Raw genomic sequence first — 22,459 nt, forward strand, 5'->3', positions numbered from 1 at the left:
TGAAGTTTAATTTCTGGCAAATTCTAGTAATTATTTGTTATGGTATTTCTTAGATAAAGAAAATCCAGCTGTGTCTTGAAATAGTGTGTTTCTTATGTACGAATGTAACTTAAGTGAACTGATTTTCATGTAGTTAGGACTATGTGTCATTAAAATTATGCATTGGAAGCTCTATTAAACCAGACAGATCCTCAGAAAAAGAATATCAAAATAAGTCCTATGACAGCGCATTGTTAATTCCATTCTTCTTTATTGTATTCACATGCAGATGAAGAAGAAGCTTTTGTGGAAAGTCATAGATGGCCATCAAGTTCTTACTTGCAGGAATTGACTGAATACAGGCATCACATTCACTCTGGGAGATCTCGTTGTATTCTCATGTAATGGTTTCTTGAACTGTCCTTGGATACCTATTGAGACTGAAAGATTGTACAGTTAGAAAACCTTGCGTTATTGTTGAAAAGCAAAACTGAAGTCAACGGAATCCCTGAACCCCCATTGACGATTTGATGCTTGGAAGAAACCCCCGACTCTGAACATTCCCATTTTGTTCCTGCACATTGTTTGTTTTTTCCGAAAGCTTGAAACTCTTGGACAAGCACAATCATGTCCTGGAATACAACCCAACTTTAACACAACTCTAAATCTTATTTCCATGATGAATTTATGGGCCCTGCCTTCCAAATGTGAAGAACTATATTTAACATACTTATTATCTTGCTGGTAGGACTTCACATTTGCTATGTTGAAATAAGCAACGATGCACATAATAAACATATCCAATTTTAACTAATGATTAAGTCAGGTACTATGGTTGATAAGAGAAGTAGTTCATCCAGTTGCCATTATACCATATGCTGCTTATAAATTAGTCCTGACAACAATTGTCAGGAACTAGTTTCCTCCTCTTGAAAACTGACAGTGTTGGATATTGTATTAAACTATAACATTCCTTAGAGTTGTAGTAATCAAATTTACAATGTACACGATCGTGCTAAATGTGCCTGCCACTGACCTTTGACTCTTCGCTTCAGCCATTAGTTTACCCTTAGCTACACTTGCCATGTTTGGATCTGTGGTTGCAATTGAACTCAGCCTTTCCATAACCAAGTAGGCTGTAAGCAATAACTAGGCTTTGGGTACACAAAAATGCTGGAGAAACTCAGCGGGTGCAGCAGCAGCTATGGAGCGAAGGAAATAGGCAACGTTTCGGGCCGAAACGTTGCCTATTTCCTTCGCTCCATAGATGCTGCTGCACCCGCTGAGTTTCTCCAGCATTTTTGTGTACCTTCGATTTTCCAGCATCTGCAGTTCCTTCTTAAACACTAGGCTTTGGGTGGCAGATACTCGGGTCTCTCCACAGATTGGCCTGATACTTTGCTGATAGCTCAGATAAATTGATTAATTTAGATACAAAGTAATAGATTTGCTTAAAAATTGCTGGAACTACTAAAATCTAATTAAAAATAAAGTAAAATAAACAGCCCACCAGCCTGCACCTATTTTTTAATTCCAGGTTGACAATCAGATTCAAATGAATGGGTTTTGCTTTTACTATTAAGGGGCATCTGTCCATTGTGTTTCATTGGGACAGTAGAATGTCAAATGTGCACATGTGACCTGCTGCTCATCTCTGACTCTGATGATACAAAATGGAAGATTGAATGTCAGATACAGCAAGGAGGATGTCACCTGCGGCTCTCCCTGGAACAATTTTTATCCAGTGTTTTACATAATTTTATCAAGGCTGGAGGGCTCTCTCTTCCTCAACACCCCCCTCCCCTCCTCCCCCATCCCCCCCTCCCCCCCCCCCCCCCCCCCCCCCCCCCCCCCCCCCCCCCCCCCCCCCCCCCCTCTTCTCATCTCGGTTTTAAAGGATTTCCCCCTTATCCTTAAGCTGTGACCCCTTGTCCTGGACTTCCCCAACATCGGGAGCAATCTTCCTGCATCTAGCCTGTCCAACCCCTTAAGAATTTTGTAAGTTTCTATAAGATCCCCTCTCAATCTCCTAAATTCTAGAGAGTATAAACCAAGTCTATCCAGTCTTTCTTCATAAGACAGTCCTGACATCCCAGGAATCAGTCTGGTGATCCTTCTCTGCACTCCCTCTATGGCAATAATGTCCTTCCTCAGATTTGGAGACCAAAACTGTACGCAATACTCCAGGTGTGGTCTCACCAAGACCCTGTGCAACTGCAGTAGAACCTCCCTGCTCCTATACTCAAATCCTTTTGCTATGAAAGCTAACATACCATTCGCTTCACTTCACTGCTTCTTCACATCAATTATCAACTACAGAATGTCCTCAAATGCATTATAAATTATATTAAGTCAGCCCATATTATAACAGTGGTGTTTAAACGTACATTTTGTCCATAGCTCATGTACTGCACACAGTACGGTTCACCACTCTAGGACAAATGTGATGGCTGGACACAATGTAGAGGAGATTTACGGATGTCGCTAGGGTTGGTGAATTATAGTTATGGAGTAGAGGATGTATGGCTGGGAATAGTTTTTTTTCCTAATAGAGGAGAGAATTAACTGGATTACGATATTATAGGACTCAAAGAAGGTAACCGAAAATATCTTATTTCTCTAATTAGGGAGGACAGTAACTAAGGGATACAAAGTTAATTGGTTCAAGTGTTAGGCAGGAATTAAAAGGTAGAAATCTGGAACTCACAGTCCAGGAGAAAATCAGAGCATTTAAAATCATCTGGATGAATCATAAACCTGAAGAATCATAATTTACAAGGGCTATGGACCAAGAATCGAGAAGTGGGACTAATCTTGAATCCACCTTTTGCTGGCATGCCACATGAGCACATGACCATTTTCTCTATAAATGTTATGCATTATTGCATCAAAGAATGTTGCAGTAAAGCAAACACATTTCTGCTGTCATTGGATTCATTAACAGCATCAATTAAAAAAGGAACTGCACAGATTAGTCTATTGACATTTTTAAAAACATATTAATGTTTCAAGTGTACTTCTTTGGAAGACCACGAAAATAATTATATATTAAAACATCTGAAGAAGGGTCTCGACCTGAAATGTCACCCATTCCTTCTCTCCAGAGATGCTGCCTGTCCCGCTGAGTTACTCCAGCTTTTTATGTCTATCCACATTGGAGTCACAGGTTCAAAGCATTCTTTGATTATTGTCTTTGATGTATATAAAGCATTTTCCGCTTTTAATTAAAATTAAAGTCATTAGATTAGAGCACAGGAAAAGGCTATTTTCTATTCTAAGGGTATCTGCAACAAGTAATTTTCAATAAATGTTATCAGCAGTGAGTAAAAGGTTCAGAATAAATTTGGAGTGTAGATTGCTTTGCTTTAGGAAGTGTTTGAACCAGGGCAGAATTAACCTTTTTAAGAAAAACTAGAAACACATTAATGGCAAGAGAGTAGAGATGAGACACGAGGATTATACTAGTAGTGATTACTATGGGCACTGGGTTAGAAATTACTACTTGCTAATGTCAAATATCTTAGAATATTGGTTGCCCATTTAAGCACCTACTCTGTGTAAAAAAAAACTTTTTCCTCAAACCCCTTTTGAAATTCATTCCTCTCACCTTAAAAGCTATGGCCTATTGTTTATGATAATATTACATTGGGAAAAATAATCTGACTATCTACACTATCTGCACCTCTTATAATTTTATATACTCCTGTCATTCACCCCTCGGTCTACCTGTGTAACCAATTACTGAAAACAATGGACATGAACACCTAGGTCCCTCAGTTCATTAATATTCATTAGCACCGTACAATTTACTATGCATGTCCTCTCCTATTTGGCTTCCCAAAATGTATCTCCTCACATTTGTCAGGAATGACGGTGGGGCAGCGGTAGAATTGCTGCCTTACAGTGCCAGAGGCCCAGGTTCGATCCCGACTACGGGCACTGTCTGTATGGAGTTTGTACGTTCCCCCCGTGACCGCGTGGGTGTTCTCCGAGATCTTCGGTTTCCTCCCACAATTCCAAAGACGTACAGGTATGTAGGTTAATTGGCTTGGTGTATGTGTAAATTGTCCCTAGTGTGTGTAGGATAGTATTAATGTGCGGGGATCGCTGGTCGGTGCGGCGTCTATGGGCTGAAGGGTCTGTTTCCACGCTGTATCTCTAAACTAAACTAATCTAAATAGCATCGGCCAACACTGCCCAACTTTCCATTTGACTATATCGTGCTGCAGCATTAAACAACCATCTTCGCTCTCCACGACACCACCCTGTGAGATCCGCAAACTGAAAACATATGAAGGTAGATAAATCTCCGGACACTGATCAGATAGACATAGAAACATAGAAAATAGGTGCAGGAGTAGGCCATTCGGCCCTTCGCGCCTGCACCGCCATTCAATATGATCTTGGCTAATCATCCAACTCAGTATCCCATACCTGCCTTCTCTCCATACCCTCTGATCCCTTTAGCCACAAGGGCCACATCTAACTCCTTCTTAAATATAGCCAATGAACTGGCCTCAACTACCTTCTGTGGCAGAGAATTCCACAGATTCACCACTCTCTGTTTGAAAAATGTTTTTCTCATCTCGGTCCTAAAAGACTTCCCTCTTATCCTTAAACTGTGACCCCTAGTTCTGGACTTCCCCAACATCGGGAATAATCTTCCTGCATCTAGCCTGTCCAACCCCTTAAGAATTTTGTAAGTTTCTATAAGATCCCCCCTCAATCTTCTAAATTCTAGCGTGTACAAGCCGAGTCTATCCAGTCTTTCTTCATGCATCCAAGAATACTATGGAAAGCTAGAGAATAAATTGCAGGAGCCCGCGTTGAGATATATGCATCATGGTTAGCCAAGGGTGAGGATTCAGAAGACAGGAAGGCTGCAAAGAGATACCTGCGAACCATAGACCAGCAAAGCTGACATCTGGAGGAGGAGCCATCTTGGGGAGCGGCTGCTAACCAGCAGCCGTCCGTTTAATTCGCTTTTTAAAAAAAAGTTTTTAGTAAGTCCTGTGCTTCGTCCGTTGGAGAAATTGACTTTTTAATGTGGGGGGTAGGGGGCAATTTTACTTCTAGGTCCCTACCTGGTCGGTGAGGCAGCTTTTTCTCCGGGCTGCCCGTCGACCCGTCCTCGTGGCCTACCAGCGGGCTTGGAGCGCTGTTTCCTGGCGGGGACCGCCCAGCACCTCGGCCTCGGTGGCGGCACAGCGCTGGAGCGCTATCGTGGAGCGGAGCGGGCGATGCCTTGCCTGGGTCGCCGCGCTGGATCGACGCGCTGGAGCTCTGGTGAGCTGTGACCGCCGAGTTTAACACCTCCAGGCTGCGGGTCTGCAGAGCGGAGCGGGCGGCGCCGACTTCAACATCGGGAGCCTGGGAGCTCCAACCCGGCGCGGCCTTGTCGGCTTCGGAAGCCGCGGTCTCCAGCTAGGAAGCGGCCGTTCCAGGTGGCCCAGCCGCTGAGAGGACTCTCCCGACGCCGGGGCAACAGCACCCGGTGAGAACGGCCAGGAACATCGGGCCTCCGTAGAGGCAATAGCGGTGGCCTCAATAAGCCTGACTTTGGGTGAACTTGGGGTTGGGGACTGGACATTGTGCCTTCCCCCACAGTGGTATCCATTGTGGGGGGATGATTTTTTTTGTCTGTAAGTAATCCTGTTAGTCTGTGTCCAAGATGGCTGTCGGAAGGGAGAGTGGACGCTGGCGCGCTTTAGCTGCCGCTGCTCTCTCTTCACATTGTGTTTTTGATTTTTTGTTTTTGGACTGAATTCTGTTTTTATCTTGTGTTTCTGTGATGTCTTTATTATTTATTTTATTCTGATTATATGTTTTCAATTCCCGTTAATCTCTGTAAGGTGTCCTTGAGATTTCTGAAAGGCGCCCAAAAATAAAATTTATTATTATTATTTATATCTGTAGTAGCTGAGTTAAGGGCCTGTCCCACTTACACGAGCGAATTCACAAATTCTCCCGAGTTTTCCCTGATTCAAACTCGCAGAATGTTCGTAACGAGTCCGTAGGAGTTCGTAGATATATCGTAGCAGCCCGTTATGCCAACCGTAGGTACTCGTGGCATCAGGTAAGTCGGGACGTTTTTTCCAGCCCGATAAAAAATGTCCACGAGTAAAAAAATGGGCGGGATGAAAGAATTAAGTCGTGAAAGTGGGACAGGCCCTTTACTTGTGGGGAATCTAAGGGATAAGATATTCCTGCATTTGGAAAGAAAGGAGTTGATTATGGATAGTCTGTACAGAATTGCGCATGAGAGCATTTGTGTCTCACAAATGTGATTCTACAAGTAACCAAGAAGGTCGATGAGAGCGGGGCCGTACAAAGTGTATATGCACTTCATCAAGGCCTTTGATTAGTAAGTTACTCAGGAAGGATGGATCACATGGATTCCATGGAGAGCTAGCTAATTGGCTTGAAGGTAGGGAGCAGAGGGTGCTAGTAGGTTTGTTTTTGGCTTGGAGTTTGTAATTCGTGTTATGGTTCAGGATTGGTGTTGGGCCAATTGTTGTTTGTCATCTATATAAATCATTTGGACGAGAATATACAAGGCAGGATTAGTAAGTTTGCAGACGACAGTAAAATAAGTGGTATTGTAGACATCGGAGATGAGTATCAAGAATTATAGTGGTCAGTTGGGCAAGTGAGCTGAGGAATGGCAAATAGAGCTTAATGCAGAGAAGTGTGAGCTGTTGCATTTTAGGATGTCAAACCAGGGGAGGACTTTCACGGTTAATGGTAGAGGCCTACGGAGTGTTGCAGAACAGAAGGACATAGGAGTATGCTGTAAGTACATAATTCTCTGAAAGTGGCATCAAAGATGGAAATGGTGTAGAAGAAGGCTTTTGACATACTGGTAAGGTACAGCGCCCCCCATAATGTTTGGGACAAAGACCCATCATTTATTTATTTGCCCCTGTACTCTACAATTTGAGATTTGTAATAGAAAAAAAATCACATGTGGTTAAACTGCACATTGTCAGATTTTATTAAAGGGTATTTTTATACATTTTGGTTTCACCATGTTGAAATTACAGCTGTGTTTATACATGGTCCCCCCCCCCCAGTTCAGGGCACCATAATGTGTGGGACACATGGCTTCACAGGTGTTTGTAATTGCTCAGGTGTGTCTCCTTAATGCAGGTATAAGAGAGCTTGCAGCACCTAGTCTTTCCTCCAGTCTTTCCATCACCTTTGGAAGCTTTTATTGCTGTTTATCAACATGAGGACCAAAGTTGTGCCAATGAAAGTCAAAGAAGCCATTATGAGACTGAGAAACAAGAATAAAACTGTTAGAGACATCAGCCAAACCTTAGGCTTACCAAAATCAACTGTTTGGAACATCATTAAGAAGATTACTAATTGCAAAGGGACTGGCAGACCAAGGAAGACCTCCACAGTCATGACAGAAATATTCTCTCTATAATAAAAAATAAAATCCCCAAACACCTGTCCGACATCAGAAACATTCTTCAGGAGTCAGGTGTGGATTTGTCAATGACCACTGTCTGCAGAAGACTTCATGAACAGAAATACAGAGGCTACACTGCAAGATGCAAACCACTGGTTAGCCACAAAATAGGATGGCCAGGTTACAGTTTGCCATGAAGTACTTAAAAGAGCAACCACACTTCTGAAAAAAGGTCTTGTGGACAGATGAGACGAAGATTAACTTATATCAGAGTGATGGCAAGAGCAAAGTATGGAGGAGAGAAGGAACTGCCCAAGATCCAAAGCATACCACCTCATCTGTGAAACATGGTGGTGGGGGTGTTATGGCCTGGGCATGTATGGCTGCTGAAGGTACTGGCTCACTTATCTTCATTGATGATACAACTGCTGATGGTAGTAGCATAATGAATTCTGAAGTGTATAGACACATCCTATCTGCTCAAGTTCAAACTCATTGGCCAGCGGTTCATTCTACAGCAAGACAATGATCCCAAACAGGTACACAAAATTGCTGGGGAAACTCAGCGGGTGCAGCAGCATCTATGGAGCGAAGGAAATAGGCGACGTTTCGGGCTGAAACCTTTCTTCAGATCCCAAACACACTGCTAAAGCAACAAAGGAGTTTTTCAAAGCTAAAAAAGGTCAATTCTTAAGTGGCCAAGTCAATCACCCGATCTGAACCCAATTGGGCATACCTTTTATATGCTGAAGAGAAAACTGAAGGGGACTAGCCCCCAAAACAAGCATAAGCTAAAGATGACTGCAATACAGGCCTGGCAGAGCATCACCAGAGAAGACACCCAGCAACTGGTGATGTCCATAAATCGCAGATTTCAAGCAGTCATTGCATGCAAAGGATATGCAACAATATACGAAACATGACTACTTTCAGTTACATGACATTGCTGTGTCCCAAACACTATGGTGCCCTGAAATAGGGGGGACTATGTATAAACACTGCTGTAATTTCTACATGATGAAACCAAAATGTATAAAAATGGCCTTTATTAAAATTTGACAATGTGCACTTTAACTACATGTGATTATCTATATTAAAAAACTCAAATTGACGAGTTCAGAGGCAAATAAATAAATGATGGGTCTTTGTCCCAAACATTATGGCAGCCGCTGTATACTTTCATCAGTAAGGGCATTGAGTAAAGCAGTTGAGAAGCTGTGTAGCAGTAATACAAGATGCTGGTGAAGCAATATGTTGATAGTCCTGCAAGAGGGCTACAATCAACATCTTTGGAAATAAGCGAATGGGCAAGTAGGGGAACACTTGGGACCAATGATCATAATTCTATTAATTTTTAAATATAAAAGGAAAAGTAAGGAATGGTCACAATCAAATCCTAAAATGGGACAAAACAAAGGTGCTGGGCAAAGTGTACTCGCTAGAATTTAGAAGATTGAGGGGGGATCTTATGGAAACTTACAAAATTCTTAAGGGGTTGGACAGGCTAGATGCAGGAAGGTTGTTCCCGATGTTGGGGAAGTCCAGACTAGGGGTCACAGTTTAAGGATAAGGGGGAAGTCTTTTAGGACCGAGATGAGAAAACCATTTTTCACACAGAGAGTGGTGAATCTGTGGAATTCTCTGCCACAGAAGGTAGTTGAGGCCAGTTCATTGGCTATATTTAAGAGGGAGTTAGATGTGGCCCTTGTGGCTAAAGGGATCAGGGGGTATGGAGAGAAGGCAGGTACAGGATACTGAGTTGGATGATCAGCCATGATCATATCGAATGGCGGTGCAGGCTCGAAAAGCCGAATGGCCTACTCCTGCACCTAATTTCTATGTTTCTAAGTGGTCAACCAATTTGCAGTGGAGAGCAATTTGTGGGCGGCAAATCCGGTCACCAGACTAGTAGAAGTGCAAGTGCATTGCTGTTTCACCTGGAAGGAACATTTGGATCCCAGGATAATGAGAGGGAAGCAGGTAAAGGAATAAGTGTGGCATATCTGCCAGTGAGTACAGAAATTTCCACTTTTATTTTAGGTTTCCACTCCCTGCACTTTTCAATTTCAGTGTGGCATTGCTAGTGGTTAAACAGAGGAGAGCTATAAGAAGGGGAATGGTTAGAGGAGAATGATGAGCAGATGAGAGAGTTGGGAAAAATGAAGATTCCCCTTAGAAAACTCAAAGGGGATTCTACCTCAAGACAAACGTTCCCAATGTAAACTTGAGGAACAGCACTTCATTTACTGCAGGCACATTTCAGGTTTCCGCATTTAATATTGAACTTGATGGGATAACTTGCCCGCTATCCAGTTCTGCTATTGGTCTAACACCTGTAATATCAACTCAATTTTTCTCTGTTCAATCATTTGACCTACAGCACCTTCCATATTCCTTTGTTTGTGTCTTCTGAACTGCCCGCATTAACCTGCCCACCAGACTACTTCATCAACAGATAGAAGTTGGGATGTAATGTTAAAATTGTACAAGGTATTGGTGAGGCCAATTCTGGAGTATGGTGTACAATTTTGGTAGCTAAATTATAGGAAAGATGTCAACAAAATAGAGAGAGTACAGAGGAGATTTACTAGAATGTTGCCTGGGTTTCAGCAACTAAGTTACAGAGAAAGGTTGAACAAGTTAGGGCTTTATTCTTTGGAGCACAGAAGGTTAAGGGGGGACTTGATAGAGGTCTTTAAAATGATGAGAGGGATAGACAGAGTTGACGTGGATAAGCTTTTTCCATTGAGTGGGGAAGATTCAAACAAGAGGAAATGATTTGAGAATTAAGCGGCAGAGGTTTAGGGGTAACATGAGGGGGAACTTCTTTACTCAGAGAGTGGTAGCTGTGTGGAATGAGCTTCCAGTGGAAGCGGTGGAGGCAGGTTCGATTTTATCATTTAAAAATAAATTGGATAGGTATATGGACGGGAAAGGAATGGAGGGTTATGGTCTGAGTGCAAGTAGATGGGACTAGGGGAGAATAAGTGTTCGGCACGGACTAGAAGGGCCGAGATGGTCTGTTTCCGTGCTGTCATTGTTATATGGCTATAACAGCTTATCCCCATAGCAACCACCAGACTACTTGATCAACAGTTTATCCCAATGGTGACCATGACCTCATCCTCGAGATAGTCCTTTTGTTCTACCCACCCCTCGATTACCCTCTCAACGTCTTTTTTTTGTCCCATCTGATGAAGAATCTGACTGAAATGTTAGCTTCCTTTCTATGGATGCTGTTTGACATGTGGGATATTTACAGTATTTTCTGGACCTATTTCAGACTTCCAGTAATCGCAGTTGGGTTTATTTTTCTGCACCAGGCCACAGATCAGTGAGCAAATTTCCCAACATGCTACTAATCACCTGCATGGAGTTTGCGGTTTACCACCGGACTCCAGAGAGTGCAAGCTCCCTGAATGCAGTCAGAATTATTGCAGAAAATCAACTGTGAGAAAGTTTGAGATGTGATTAGCCAACGCACATGCACCAGATTTCCAAACTTCCTGACCACCATGGAGATAAATATTGGCAGGCCCTCATGGACTACCACATTATTTGAAATTGGAAATTTAGGCCATTGGAATTTCAGTCACTCATCTTACCTGGGACTATATGGCACCAATGGCAATCAGCTTGTCTTTCAGCACAGCATTGTCATGCAGCTGTTTAACGTCTGAACCACCTCCCACACATTCAGTCCCAATGAACACACGAGGTACCTAGAATCAAATGAAAACATTCCAATTCCATCAGAGAGGACAATTCACAATTTACAAAATAAATACATCCTCAATTATATTTTGGTTATTTTATTGAGCAGACACACAATATTGTTCACATCAGTACAATTACTAATGCTGATAAAATAGTAATAACTGGAATAAATGACTGTCCAGATAATGATCAACATCAGTGATTAAAGGAAAGATACAACTTATATGAGCCTCTTTAGCCATAATTTCACAATATTAGATGGATATTTCCCATAAAACAGAATTTTGTTTTTTTCCCCCCATTTTGGCTGGCATTCAAAATGGGAATCCCAGTGTAATTTGCTAATGCAGCTATCTGGAATATCCAGCAAAAGCAATGACCTAGATTTACCTACAGCTTTTCCTGCACTTCTACTTAGAGTATGTCACAGCAAGTATTAGCATTAAATGAGAAGACATGGGCTATTTTTCTGTCAGTTGACAAATGGCTTGTGATATCTTCATCTCAAACAATCCTGACAATGCTTGATTTTGAATGCCCTGGATCAAAGTTTTGACATTATTGATTTACAATTATTGAGTCTGCTTTTTGGCATTGTTTATTGTTAAGACATATCGTAGTAAACTAATTTGTAAAATTAGTTTCAATGTAATTATGGAGAGGGTCAGAACTGGACCTAGGGTTGAGATTTTTGATTGGAGAAAGGCTAACTTTGAGGAGATGCGAAAGGATTTAAAAGGACATTGGGACATTTTGTTTTATGGGAAAGATGTGGAAGAGAAATGGAGGACATTTAAAGGTGAAATTTTAAGAGTACAGAATCTTTATGTCCCTGTTCGGTTGAAAGGAAATAGTAAAAATTGGAAAGAGCCATGGTTTTCAAGGGAAATTGGACACTTGGTTCGGAAAAAGAGAGAGATCTACAATAATTATAGGCAGCATGGAGTAAATGAGGTGCTTGAGGAGTATAAAGAATGTAAAAAGAATCTTAAGAAAGAAATTAGAAAAGCTAAAAGAAGATATGAGGTTGCTTTGGCAAGTAAGGTGAAAGTAAATACAAAGGGTTTCTACAGCTATATTAATAACGAGGGATAAAATTGGTCCATTAGAGAGTCAGAGTGGACAGCTATCTGCAGAGCCAAAAGAGATGGGGGAGATATTGAACAATTTATTTTCTTCGGTATTCACCAAGGAGAAGGATATTGAATTATGTGAGGTAAAGGGAAACAAGTAGAGTAGCTATGGAAACTATGAGATTCAAAGAAGAGGAAGTACTGACACTTTTGCGAAATATAAAAGTGGATAAGTCTCCAGGTCCGGACAGGATATTCCCTAGGACATTGAGGGAAGTTAGTGTAGAAATAGCAGGGGCTATGACAGAAATATTTCAAATGTCATTAGAAACGGGAATAGTACCGGAGGATTGGCGTACTGCGCATGTTGTTCCATTGTTTAAAAAGGGGTCTAAGAGTAAACCTAGCAATTATAGACCTGTTAGTTTGACGTCAGTGGTGGGCATATTAATGGAAAGGATACTTAGAGATAATATATATAAGCATCTGGATAAACAGGGTCTGATTAGGAACAGTCAACATGGATTTGTGCCTGGAAGGTCATGTTTGACTAATCTTCTTGAATTTTTTGAACACTTATTTTCCCCTAGTCCCATCTATCTGCACTCAGACCACAACCCTCCATTCCTTTCCCATCCATATACCTATCCAATTTATTTTTAAATGATAAAATCGAACCTGCCTCCACCGCTTCCACTGGAAGCTCATTCCACACAGCTACCACTCTCTGAGTAAAGAAGCTCATGTTACCCCTAAACTTCTGTCCCTTAATTCCCAAGACATGTCCTCTTGTTTGAATCGTCCCTACTCTCAATGGGAAAAGCTTATCCACGTCAACTCTGTCTATCTCTCTCATCATTTTAAAGACCTCTATCAAGTCCCCCCTTTAACCTTCTGCGCTCCAAAGAATAAAGCCCTAACTTGTTCAACCTTTCTCTGTAACTTAGTTGCTGAAACCCAGGCAACATTCTAGTAAATCTCCTCTGTACTCTCTCTATTTTGTTGACATCTGACCAAAATTGTACACCATACTCCAGAATTGGCCTCACCAATGCCTTGTACAATTTTAACATGGATGAGGAAGGTCTGGAAATTATGCAAATGAAGATGCGTGAGATGTATGGAATGAAATGGTAAACAAAGATGGCTAAACTTAACATGTGACAGGAAATATGTACAAAACATGAAGCAAAATTGATAACATTCAAAATAAATTAAAGACAAAATAACAACCAAAATAACTGTCATTGGACAGGCTAGATGCAGGAAGATTATTCCCGATGTTGGGGAAGTCCAGAACAAGGGGTCACAAGGAAGTCTTTTAGGACTGAGATGAGAAAATCATTTTTTATACAGAGAGTGGTGAATCTGTGGAATTCTCTGCCACAGAAGGTAGTTGAGGCCAGTTCATTGGCTATATTTAAGAGGGAGTTAGATGTGGCCCTTGTGGCTAAAGGGATCAGGGGGTATGGAGAGAAGGCAGGGATGGGATACTGAGTTGGATGATCAGCCATGATCATATTGAATGGCGGTGCAGGCTCGAAGGGCCGAATGGCCTACTCCTGCACCTATTTTCTATGTTTCTAACCCTACACCAACATTGTGTCAGTATTGCACCAGCCCAATGTTATGTCATCTGAGAAGAACTCATCGAGCTATTCACAGAATGGATAGGAAAGATCTGGGTTAAAACGTGGTCGAAGGGCAGGAAGAATTCTGGGTTAAACCGTGGTCATAGAATCAGAGAGCAGAATGGATATCTTTTATTGGTCTGAGAAACGACTACTGGAGTTTTCAACAGATCTTTATTCAAAAGTTTGATATCCAGTTTACAGGTTCTCCAGACACGTCTGCCCACCACTTGTTTCGCGCAAGTGAAAAACCGCGCGAAACAAGCAGCCCCTCCCGAGTCACGTGACCGCGGCTTCCGAACGCCGGGTTCGATCTCTGCGTACGCCAGTCTCTCCAAGGAGGCAATGTTCATAACCTTGTATCAACATTGTTCAAAAGTCACAGAGAGATGCTAAGTTGATGGGGGTGAGCCAAGCTTCTGTATTTAGAATTGTCAAGCAAGGGTCCAAAACAGCATCACTATCGCCCAAGATGACTGGCAGCTGCGGCTGCAAATAGATGACATAATTCAGCTGTGGTAAGGAGATGAAAGAATCATCAGAAAGTGGCAAAATCTGGTCGATTCCATGCCAAATCATGACAAAGCCTAATCCTATAAATGAATATACAAGCACAGAAGGAAGTTGCCAAATGAGATGCGGGGTTTGAAAGGTCTCTACAAGTGCTTGTACTTAACGAATGTTACCAAATGTTAACACTGTTTCCAAATGTCCTTCTGCATGTAAACATGAAGGTTACATTTATCAAAAATACAACGTATCCGGTTAATTTAGGAGTTTTATTTGACATTAGCAACATATTAGTAACAAAGTGTCATATATGGCACATCTCAACAGAGCAAGTCATGAAGGATGCAGAACTGTAATAGAAGGTGCTAATAAAGTGAGAAACTTGACACCTAATGCCCAGAGGTATTAAACAGTAGTGTTATGCAAGGGAAGCCACGCAACACTTTTATTTTTGATCAGCCATGATCACATTGAATGGCGATGCTGGCTCGAAGGGCCGAATGGCCTACTCCTGCACCTATTGTCTATTGAAAGAGTATTTGGAAACAGTGGTAGGATGACTGCCAATGCCAATGCCAATTTAGGCCCAGAAAAATATCACAGATGAGCTTTAGTTTAGTTTATTACAGGCATGTGTACTGAGGTAGAGTGAAAAGCTTTACGTTACATGCTATCCAGTCAGCAAAAGACTATATATGATTAAATCAAGCTGTCCATCATGTACAGATGAAGGATAAAGAACATAACATTTAATGGAAGCCCGTAAAGTCCGATAATGCATTAAAGATAGTTTGAACATCTCCATTGTGGAAGACAGAGGCCAGGACCGCTCTCTAGTTGGTGAGAGGACAGTTCAGTTGCGTGATAACAGCTGGGAGGTATGCATTTTCATACTTCTGTATATCTTTCTTGCCTGATGGGAGAGGGAGAAGAGGGAATGACCGGGGTGAAACTGGTGCTTGATTATGCTGGCGGCCTTACCAAGGCAGCATGAAGTGTAGATGGGAGTAAATGAAAGGGAGGTTGGTTTACATGATGGTCTGGGCTATGGCCACAACTCATTGGTGTGCTATCTTGGCCATTTCCTTGATGTGACTGGTCCAGGACAGATTGCTGGGGATATTTATTCCAAAGTACTTAATACTCATAGAGCAGGGAAACAGACCCTTCTGACTACTTGCCCACATCAACCAACATGTTCCATCTACACTCATCCCACCTGCCGCGTTTAGCCCATATCCCCCTAAACCTATCATATTCATGTACCTGTCGAAATGTTTCTTAAACACTGTGAATTTAGAATCTAGAATTTGGAAGATTGAGGGGGGATCTTATAGAAACGTACAAAATTCTTAAGGGGTTGAACAGGCTAGATTAAGGCAGATTGTTCCCGATGTTGGGGAAGTCCAGAACAAGGGGTCACAGTTTAAGGATAAAGGGGAAATCTTTCAGGACTGAGATGAAAAAAACATTTTTTACACAGAGAGTGGTGAATCTGTGGAATTCTCTGCCACAGAATGTAGTTGAGGCCAGTTCATTGGCTATATTTAAGAGGGAGTTAGAAGTGGCCCTTGTGGCTAAAAGGATCAGGGGGTATGGAGAGAAGGCAGGTACAGGATACTGTTGGATGATCAGCCATGATCATATTGAATGGCGGTGCAGGCTCGAAGGGCCGAATGGCCTACTCCTACACCTATTTTCTATGTTTCTATGTGATCACACCTGCCTCAACTACCTCCTCTCACAGCTGCTTCCATACACCCACCACCCTTTGTGTAAAAAAATTACTCCTCAGCTTCCTATTAAACCCCCCATCCGCACGCCACCTTAAACCTATGTTCTCAGATTCTTATAAGAGGTCTATTCAGTAGTCGGATAGACACGGTGGTGCAGCTCACGTCCCCCCTCTGATTTGAGAGGTGGGGGACGATCCCCCCAAGTTTTTGTCATCCGGATTTTAAAATCTCCGCTTTCCGCGAGACAGTGGGGACTGCTGATCGAGGGAGCCCATCGGACAAGAGAGACACCGATCAGCAGGCAATGGGGCGGGACATGTTGATTCAGCACGATGATTGGAGGAGGGAGGAGTAAGGGGGGGGGGGGTGGGACTGTGGATAGAGCGCTGTGATTGGAGGATGGAGACGTGCCAAAACAGTCTCGGCACAGACCGCATCCGCAGCGATGATCGATTCGGTCGGCTCTCCAGGACTGTCCCATTCCCACCCGAGTGCCCCCCACGCCCGGGTGGCCAGAGAGGTCGGGAGTCAGACGGGAGCTGTGCCCCCAGGCCCACAGCCAGCGCTGAGAACCCAGCTCAACTCTGCCTGTCCCGCCAGGTTAACCTACAGCCCTGCCTGGACTTGCATGAAATATGGCCCAGGTTTACAGCCAGCACGGAGAAGCAGCGCTGGTGTCCCGTCAGTCCAGGCAGGGCTGTTGGTTATCCCGGTGAGACAGGCAGAGTTGAGCTGCATTTAGTGCTGGATTGAGCCTCCAAAGACTCAAGAAATTGTGTCCCTCCTGTCCCCCGCATATTTTGATAGCGATTTCCGTGCCTGCTCCTGTTCATTGACAATCACTGTTGCCCGGGACTCCCGCCTCCCATCAATGGAAATTCGCAATTTACCATTTTAAGTAATTAGTCTGCTTTATAAGAAATTTGAAGGCCTGGCAAAGTATTCGGCTTCATTTAAAAATTTGAAAGCAGAAGAAAGGAAACCGTCTCTTAGAAGTGGTTTTAAGAAATGAACTCGCCGTCTTGGCTCCTGTTTTATTACGGAAGTAGTCTTGGCTCGCTCCCGTGTCGGCATGGCCCGTACTGTCATTAATCTCTAGCTTGCCTTGTTTATCATCATATTCGGAGCCAGTACACAGTAAGGACAAGACACTTTTATGAAAAGAACCACTTTGTCCGCCTGGATTTTGGTGTCCACGTATTAGCTATTCTCCGTTTCCCTGTCAATTCAGTGACTCAGCACAAAACACAACTGTCTTTTTTTTCGAGCTCTTGAGCAATGGGTGGAGTTGCAAATTCACTGCGTTTATTAAAAAAACATTTGATGTGGACTTTCTACTTCAGGTGAGGGAGGCACATAGCTTTAGTCTATACCAGCAATTATACCCGGGGTTAAGATACCATAGAACTTTATTAATTCCAGCAGGGAAATTGGACTGCCAACAGTCATAAAACACAACAAGATAAATGAAACATTAAATTAAAGTGACGAGTGTGATAGTGAAGATAGTTGTGAAAGATTGCAACAGGATCTGGATAGATTGGCCAGGTGGGCTGAGGAATGGTTGATGGAATTTAATACAGAGAAGTGTGAGGTGTTGCATTTTGGGACGTCGAACAAGGGCAGGACCTACACAGTGAATGGTAGGCCTCTGGAGAGTGTTGTAGAGCAGAAGGATCTAGGAGTGCATGGTTCCTTGAAGGTCAATTCGCAGGTAGATAAAGTGGTCAAAAAGGCTTTTGGCACATTGGCCTTCATCCGTCAGAGTATAGAAGTTAGGAGGTCATGTTGCTGTTGTATAAAATGTTGGTGAGACTGCATTAGAGTATTATGTTCAGTTCTGGGCACCATGTTATAGGAAAATTGTTGTTAAGTTTGAAAGGGTTCAGAGAAGATTTACGAGGATGTTGCCAGGACTAGAGGGTGTGAGCTATAGGGAGAGGTTGAGCAGGTTGGGTCACTATTCCATGGGGTGATCTTATAGAGGTGTATAAAATCATGAGAGGAATAAATTGGGTAGATGCACAGAATCTCTTGCCCAGAGTAGGGGAACCGAGGACTTGGGGACATAGGTTCAAGGTGAAGGGGAAAAGATTAAATAGGAATCTGATGGGTAACATTTTCACACAAAGGGTGGTGGGTGTATAGAACAAGCTGCCAGATGAGGTAGTTAGAAACATAGAAAAATAGGTGCAGGAGTAGGTCATTCGGCCCTTCGAGCCAGCACCTCCATTCAATATGATCATGGCTGACCATCTAACGTCAGTACCCCATTCCTGCTTTTTCCCTATATCCCTTGATTCCTTTAGCACAAGGAACTGAATCTAACTCTCTCTTGGAAACATCCAGTGAATTGGCCTCCACTGCCTCTGTGGCAGAGAATTCCAGATTCACAACTCTCTGGGTGAAGAAATGTTTCTCATCTCAGTCCTAAATGGCCTACCCCTTATTCTTAAACTTTGACCCATGGTCCTGGACTCCCCCAACATCAGGAACATTTTTCCTGCATCTAGCCTGTTCAATCCTTTGAGAATTTTGTTTCTATAAGATTCCCTCTCATCCTTCTAAACTCCAGTGAATACAAGCCCAATCGACCCATTCTTTCATCATATGTCAGTCCCACAATAGATGGAGACTGCGCATCCACACCATAGATGGAGACAGGGGACAGGAGTGTTCCTCTCCTCCTAAAATCCACCACAATCTCCTGAGTCTTGTCGGTGTTGAGCTGCAGGTGATTCAGTCCACACCGCTCAACAAAATCCGAGACACAGTTCTGTAGCCTGACATACTGTGGGTCATCCATTCAGGTAGTTGGTGATCCAGGACACCAATGGAGCATCCACCTGCATCGTTGCCAGTTGCGTTGTGTTAAAAGCACTGGAGAAGTAAAAAAACATGACTCTCACAGTGCATCCTGGCTTATCCAGGTGAGCATAGGAATGATGGAGCAGGTGGATGATATTGTATTGTATCGAGAAGAACTGGTCAAGCAATTCAGAAAATGGGGATCTCTCCAAGGAAGCTATGTTCATAATTGCTCACATTGAGAGATCCAAAGTTGAGCCAAGCTTCTATATTCAGAATTGTCAAGCAAGGGTCCGAAACTGCATCACTATTGCCCAAGATGACGGTCAGCTGCAGCCGCAAGAGGAAGATGACATAATTCAGCTGTGGTAAGGAGATGAAAGAATGCTCAGAAACTGTCAAAATCCGGTCGATTCCATGCCAAACCCTGTCAAAGACTTCATAAAGAACCGTGATGGACATATAAAGTATTTGGAAACAGTGGTAGGAAGATTCCAAATGCCAATTTAGGACCAGAAAAATGTCACAGATGAATTTTAGTTTATAAGAGCTTAAGAAGGAACTGCAGATGCTAGAAAATCGAAGGTACACAAAAAAGCTGGAGAAACTCAGCGGGTGCAGCAGCATCTATGGAGTGAAGAAAATAGGCAACGTTTCGGCCCGAAACGTTGCCTATTTCCTTCGCTCCATAGATGCTGCTGCACCTGTTGAGTTTCTCCAGCTTTTTTGTGTACCTTTGAATTTTAGTTTAGTTTATTACAGTCGTGTGTACTGAGCTAGAGTGAAAATGTTGCATGCTATGCAGTCAGCGAAAGACTATATATGATTAAATCCAGCCGTCCAGTGTACAGATGCAGGATAAAGAACATAACATTTAATGGAAGCCTGTAAAGTCCGATTAAAGATAGTTCGAACATCTCCATCACAGTAGATGGGAGGTCAGGACCACTCTCTAATTTGTGAGAGGACAGTTCAGTTGCCTGATAACAGCTGGGAAGAAAAACTCTGGAGTCATACTCTTAGAGAATAGAAACAGCCCCTTCGGACTAACTTGCCCACAACGACCAACATGTCCCATCTACACTAGTTCCACCTGCCCGGGTTTGGTCCATATCCCTCTAAACCCATCCAATTCATGTACCTGTCTAAATGTTTCTTAAATGCTGTGATAGTACCTGCTTCAACTATTTCCTCTCCCAGATGGTTCCATTACTCCTCAGGTTCCTATTAAATCTCTTCCACCCCTCCTCCTCCCCTCCCTAAACCTTAGGTTCTAATGAGAGGCCCATTCAGTAGTCTAGTAGCCAGCGCAGTGGTGCAGCTGCTAGTGGTGCTGCCTCACAGTGCTAAAGACCCGGGTAGATACTGGTCTCAAGCAAAGATCCTATAGGATCTTTGGATCTTTGGTCTCAAGTGCGTTGTGTGTGTGGAGTTTGCACGTACTTCCTCCGGGTGCTCCACACCCCACACTCGTGCAGGTTTGTAGATTAATTGGTCTCTGTAAATTGCTCCTAGTGTGGGGGGAGGGGGAGGGGGAGGGGGAGGAATGGGTGCGAGATTTCAAGCAAGTTACATCCCATTACTGCTCCGGTTGAGAATAGCTCCATTCACAGTTTCAGACGATGCAGGGAGTGGATGCGAAAATGGGATACATAGATAGAACCAATGTGAACTTTCGCAACCGCTCCATACATCGTCTGAATATGCCGAGCCAGAGGACTATTTGTTTAAAGCAACTCTGCTAAATACATCAACGAGGAGGAACGATTCACTCCGAGAACGTGTTTCAATGTAAAGCCTTCAGCTGCTACAGCGTGATGGTAGAACTGCCAGTGCCATCCAGTGCCAGTGCCAGTGCCAGTGCCAGTGCCAGTCCCTCGGCTCCAATACAGGGCGAGCCGGCGCTGCCGCGTCCAACACTGAGGGCGACAGTGAGTCTTGATCGGTCACCAGGCCGCCACAAAGCTGCTTATTTGGGACCGGTGGCGTCACTTCCAGCACTGATTCACGTGTGGCAAAGGAGGAGCCCGATTGGGACGTGTTCATTCATCTGTAAGCGTTTCTGTTCAGCCTCCACGCTGGAGGGGTTCACTCAGTGTGAGCGGGATTGGATTTAAAGCCTTCAGGGGGGCACAGTGGGACGGGAGGGCCCATTCAATGCCTGCCTGCCTGCCTGCCTGCCCGCCCGCCCCTCGGCTCCCATTGCAGAGAGAGCCGGCGTTGAAGCTGCGCAATGAAAGCCCGCCCGCCCGCCCACCCTCCCTCTCCACCCGGCCCCGGCAGCTGCAGAGCCGCCGCTTCCCCTCCCTCTCCACCCGGCCCCGGCAGCTGCAGAGCCGCCGCTTCCCCTCCCTCAATCTGATCAACTTCGACCCAACTCAGATGCTCCTCCAAAAGCTAAAGGAAACCGGGTCGATCGCCAACAATATCGTGTGCCTTCACTCAGTATTTTCCCTCTGTCTTCGGGGCATCATATTATTTTAAAAAAAATACGCGTTGAAAACAAAAATCCTTTGTGAAAGAGGTTAGAGGCATGGAGATAAAACTAGAAGGGCGAGGGTCGGGCTCTGATGATTCCTGTTCTATAACAACCACTGTTGCCCGGGACTCCCGCCTCCCATCAATGGAAATTCGTATTTTTTAAGTAATGACTCCACGAAATGTGAAGGCCCGGTGAAGTATTCGGCAACGTTTACACATTTAACCATATAAAGGCGAGAAACATAATTCCAAGTTTGATACCAGAAAGAAAGGAAAATATCTTGGAAGTGGTTTTTAAGAAATGAACTCACCGTCTTGGCTCCTGTTTTATTGTGAAAGTAGTCTTGGATCGCTTTCATGTCGGCATGGCCGGTAATGTTGTGGATCTCCAGCTTGCCTTGTTTTAAATCATATTTGTTCAGCACCTCCTGAACCAGTACACAGTAAGGACAAGACGCTTTTATGAAAATAACCACTTTGTCCGCCTGAATTTTGGTCTCCACGTACGCCCGAGCCATTCTCTGTTGCCCTGTCAATTCAGTGACTCAGCACCAAACACAACTGTCTTTCTTCTTTGAGTTCTTGAGCAATGGGAGGAGTTGCAAATTCAATGCGTTCGTTAAAATCATTTGACGCGGGCTTTTACTACAGGGGAGGGAGGCGTAGCTTCAGTCTGCACCAGCAACAATTTTACCCGGCGTTGCTCGGGTCATTATACAGGCAAATGCGACCTTTCCATTTATTTCCATGCCATTGGGTTATATAACAATTCTTGTCAATGAAATAAAATTTAACTTAAACGTACAATTATTCAATGAACAATATAATTAGGGAGTTATAATTATATATGCCAAATGTTTGGCAGATGCAGTATAATGTGGGTAAATGTGAGGTTATCCATTTTGGTGACAAAAACAGGAAAGCAGACTATTATCTAAATGGTGGCCGACTAGGAAAAGGGGAGATGCAGCGAGACCTGGGTGTCATGGTACACCAGTCATTGAAAGTGGGCATGCAGGTGCAGCAGGCAGTGAAGAAAGCGAATGGTATGTTAGCTTTCATAGCAAAAGGATTTGAGTATAGGAGCAGGGAGGTTCTACAGCAGTT

At 43.5% G+C, this 22,459-nt stretch overlaps 1 protein-coding gene and 1 long non-coding RNA gene across 3 annotated transcripts in view; one reads left to right on the forward strand and one right to left on the reverse strand.

Moving 5' to 3' along the window:
- rhobtb3 (Rho related BTB domain containing 3) overlaps positions 1-958 on the forward strand; it is a 93,831-nt gene extending 92,873 nt beyond the window's left edge. Inside the window, exon 12 of one of the 2 annotated variants that reach the window (XR_004411319.1) lies at positions 269-304. Coding sequence is in view for 1 of the 2 variants with exons in the window: in XM_033017299.1 (XP_032873190.1) it covers positions 269-384 (116 nt within the window). In the remaining variant the exon portion in view is untranslated. Of the gene's footprint in view, positions 1-268 lie in introns of both variants that reach the window. The other variant, XM_033017299.1, reaches the window with a different exon arrangement.
- On the reverse strand, positions 231-21,957 carry LOC116970795. The gene is made up of 3 exons (XR_004411320.1): positions 21,664-21,957; positions 11,002-11,118; positions 231-419 (listed from the first exon to the last, which is right to left on the reverse strand). It is a non-coding gene; the product is annotated as an uncharacterized LOC116970795 (long non-coding RNA).
- Positions 21,958-22,459: the final 502 nt, after the last annotated feature.

Source organism: Amblyraja radiata, chromosome 3, assembly GCF_010909765.2.
Source record: "Amblyraja radiata isolate CabotCenter1 chromosome 3, sAmbRad1.1.pri, whole genome shotgun sequence".
NCBI lineage: Eukaryota > Metazoa > Chordata > Chondrichthyes > Rajiformes > Rajidae > Amblyraja > Amblyraja radiata.